This window comes from Mytilus galloprovincialis, chromosome 3 (genome assembly GCF_965363235.1).
Source record: "Mytilus galloprovincialis chromosome 3, xbMytGall1.hap1.1, whole genome shotgun sequence".
NCBI lineage: Eukaryota > Metazoa > Mollusca > Bivalvia > Mytilida > Mytilidae > Mytilus > Mytilus galloprovincialis.
Window position 1 is genome coordinate 30,364,807 of NC_134840.1, and position 3,977 is coordinate 30,368,783.

The 3,977-nt window shown below is 34.8% G+C and overlaps 1 protein-coding gene across 1 annotated transcript; it reads left to right on the forward strand.

Annotated features, from left to right (window-relative positions):
• The first annotated feature begins 526 nt into the window (after nt 1–526).
• LOC143067674 (uncharacterized) lies at nt 527–2,522 on the forward strand. Its single transcript, XM_076241113.1, has 3 exons — nt 527–923; nt 1,581–1,744; nt 2,105–2,522. Exons 1-3 carry the CDS (start codon nt 592–594, stop codon nt 2,473–2,475), a joined length of 867 nt encoding a protein of 288 aa, XP_076097228.1. The 5' UTR covers nt 527–591; the 3' UTR covers nt 2,476–2,522.
• Nucleotides 2,523–3,977: the final 1,455 nt, after the last annotated feature.

The window sequence follows — 3,977 nt, forward strand, 5'->3', positions numbered from 1 at the left end:
ACTTATCAAAACTTCCAGGTTGTATGACAAATCATAGTGAACAAATATATTTTTGATAAAATATAGGAGGAAATGGGGTTTTATACTTTTCACTGTTTCCTTATACAGACTATTGTAACTTTAAAACTTCTCTCAGTCGCCATATGCTGACCATAGTTGTTTCTCTATAGTGAAAAGGAAAAGATTTCTACGCGCAAATAAAAGCTTTGGAATGGCTGTCATACAAGCGTTGCAATTTTTTATCGGTTCGTTGAAAAATGGTTGTATTCGCAAATTTCCCTTTTTTTAAATGAATAAAAGAAAGTCGTAAAAAGTACTAATTACCTTATTTATTCTATGTATTATGTAGGTTGGTCCCCTCCGCAAAATATCCAGTATGCCTTCGGAAATACAAATATTAAGTAGTGTCAAGGATTTCAATAACGGCCGGGAAACAGACTATATATAAAAAAATGTATTACGCTGCCTAAATTTATTACATTTTGGCAAACTTTACTGGACGTTTGTTTCGCGGATTCATGACGTCAGTGAAAAAATAGCTGACAATAGTGAATAGACAATATCATTAGATGAACATGCCGATGAAAATCTATGACAGATAATAATACTCTGTTGTTAACATTTCTCGGTATTGGAACTTGCATTGTTGGAATGTCCTTAATACAGAAATTGTTCCGTCGAAACAAGATGAAACATTCACATCTGAACGAAAGTCTGAACGAAAGTGTGGTGACTGCCACTTTGAAGGAAGTATCGACCGACGGTTTACTCGATTCTGAAACAGACCAATCAGAGATAAATGCAGAGAAAGGAAGCGATGTGATTAAATCAACGTCTTCGTCATCATCAAACTCTGATGCGTCCATAAATCAAAATGTTAGGAAAACTAGACGAAAGTTAAACTCTACTCTCAGGAAATACAGGTAAGAAAAGTAAATACACTCTCGGACCACAAAGAAGTGTAGGCCTTTTATCATACTTTATGGGTGCCCATATAAACCTATAATAAACTTGCCTTAACCCTAAACCCTACTCTGACCCATACATAACACCAACATTTGCCCTTTGACCTTAACAGTGCCAGCCCAAATAGCTATGGTAAATGCCACAATCCTAACACTTTTCTTATCCATACTTTACCCTTACACTCAGTCTTGCTCTAATTCTAACAGCTTACTCAACCCTGGAGAAAACAATTACCATAAATGAACCATTAACTTAAGAACATGGACCCCTATAGCTGCAAAGCCGTAACTCTAATCAGTAATGATACTTATTATATTTACAGACCAGTCAGTAAACCAATATAAAAAGTGATACGGTTCAGCAGCTATAATGGACCTCAAAGTAGCCACACTTTTGGAGCAAAAAATTATCTCGGATAGCTTTTTAAATCGGAATCAAAGGGAACGATATAGTATGGTTTCATAATTTTTAGTGAACAAAGGCCTTTCGTAAATAATTTATTTTAGTATTAGTTTAGACTTGGTCGAAAATATAACGACCCTCAAATTCACGGAAAACTAACTCCATATAAAAAGTCCCTAATAAAAACCATATTTTTTTTTGTTTTGTTTTAGAAAAACAGAAAAGAAATTACGACGAAAAAAGATTGAAATAGTTCAAATGGAAAGTGAAATAGAAAATCTCATGCAGGCTGTGAAGAGCAATGAAGTCAGTATGGAATCTCTGCACGAGGAATTTAATAGCAAAAAGTTGGAAATGTTAGCCATAACATCATTCAGTAAGTGATTTCACCTCGTATTCGTTGGCTTTTTTCTATTATATTTACTATCGTCTAATTGTTCAGTCACAAAACGGATATTTTTTGTTTAATTCAAAACGATCTGAACGAAGTACATGTTGCTTACAAGTTCTGCAAGCGAAACATGGACATGATCTGGATGAGAGTGGTATTGCTAATTGGAAAAATAGTATGCTGTTACTACTAGTATTACGAACGATGTATGAGGAGAACTAAAGATTCGGTGTGTAGTGTATTTGATTTATTTTGTTCTTTAGTGTAGATAAATTTTAAATAATATGATTCTTTCCATTAATCGCAAGATTAACTTATGTATTATTTTCTCAATTATTATTGCAGTTACACCTGAATCAGAAAGTGATATTAGGAAGAAAGAAGTTATTTGTTACAAGCGATACTCCAATATCAAGACGGTAGTAGACGCCAAAAATGTACTGACAATGATCAGACAGAGACAGAAAGCATTAAAAACTTTGGAGATCCTCACTTTTAAGAAATACTGGTCCATCGCACATAAAGCAGACAAGCCAGAAAACACTGCAGTTATTCGGAGTGGGCTCGAAAACTGGTTTCGTCATTTTAGACACAATACATTTGCTAGTGATTCAAGTCAAGAGAGCCAAAATAATACTCAGGAAGAAGAAAAAGAAGAGACACATCCCGCCATTCCAAACCCTTTGTTTGTTCCTTTACTCGAATCAACGATATGAATAGAAAAAAAAACACTCTTCTCAAATAAACTGAGTTATACACTTCATACTGTTTTTCCAATACTAAGGCAACACTAATTGGCACGAAAATGATTTATTATCTTCGTTAGAAAATCTATGACCATCTCAAAGATATCAGTTTTCAATTAGGTATTAAACAATAAACTTATCCTTTCCTGATTTTAGGTGAATATAAAATGTATCATCACAATTTTTACTACAGTCAAATTTTTACGAAAAATCAGTGACATTCTGGTATTTTTTTCTTTCTAAAAAGGACCGAATATTCATTTCCGAAATCCTCCTGTCTCAGTTGTGTCATTGTTGAGCAATATATCACATTTCAATTGTTAGTGAATGTGACTGATCTATCGAATCTCATTTATCATACTTACGGCGGGTGACACATGTTGAGCATGATCCACTAACCCTTTCTGGAGCACCTCGGATCACCATCGGTTTTAGTGTGGGTTCGTGTTGCTGAGTTTTTAGTTTTCTATGTTGGGGTTTTGAATACACTTTTTTTTGGCCAAGTTGTTGTCAGTTTATTTCGACTTGAGTTTGAATATCCCTTTGGCATCTGTCGCCTCAATTTTAATCCATGCAGTGGTTTGATTAGATTGAGTTATTACGATGTTATAAAAAAGCAGTTTTGTGGTAGCGTTTTTGCTTCGAGTGCCAGAGGTCGTGGGTTCGCCGGAACACCCACCGGGTTAACCAAAGACTTTAAAAATGGTATTTTCTGCATCTCGACTAAGCACGTGGCATTTAGGAGTAAAAGCAAAGACTGGTCGGGTCGATGTCAAAATAAAGTGTCTGGGACGGTAAGGTGACATGTCTTCTTTGTGAACTAACACGTTAATAGTCCGGGTCAGCGTTTTAGTCTAGTACAAGCGAGGTTAACATTCATATTACATTAAGATGTTCTCGTCCTGAATATGCAGTTCGTTCTTCTAATGAGCTTTCGGAACAGGGAAAGAAAAATTGAAGACACGGGACTCGTTGTAAAAGTACCATTATCAGAGTTCGCTCCCCTGACATGGCAACGTTTAAATGTAGATAAAAACTGTTTTTGTAAAAATCAGTTTGATAATAGGATAAAACACAATTTGAAATAATTTTTAAAATTTGAAGTTAACTGTGTGGTATTTTTAGCTTGCCGCGTCTTCGTCAAACGTTAATTTTACTGTCGCAAAATTTAGTTTGCCTAGCGACGCAAAAATCGCCTATTTGTAGCTTTCCCCTAGAAATGGACTTTATATATTACGCATGGGAAATTTGTAAATATATATCTTTCTGTAAATTTCTCAATTTCTATAAGTGAGTATATAACTTCCCATACAAAAAAATCGAGAACACGTAACCTTGTTATTTGCACTTTAATAGGAAGTCAAGATTAAAGCACACGTATTAGAAAGTTGGAATTTGACAGTGGACACATTTTGAGTTATACAAAAATGTTACCCATAGCCTTATTTCGCCCATGATTAGTTGCATAAGTA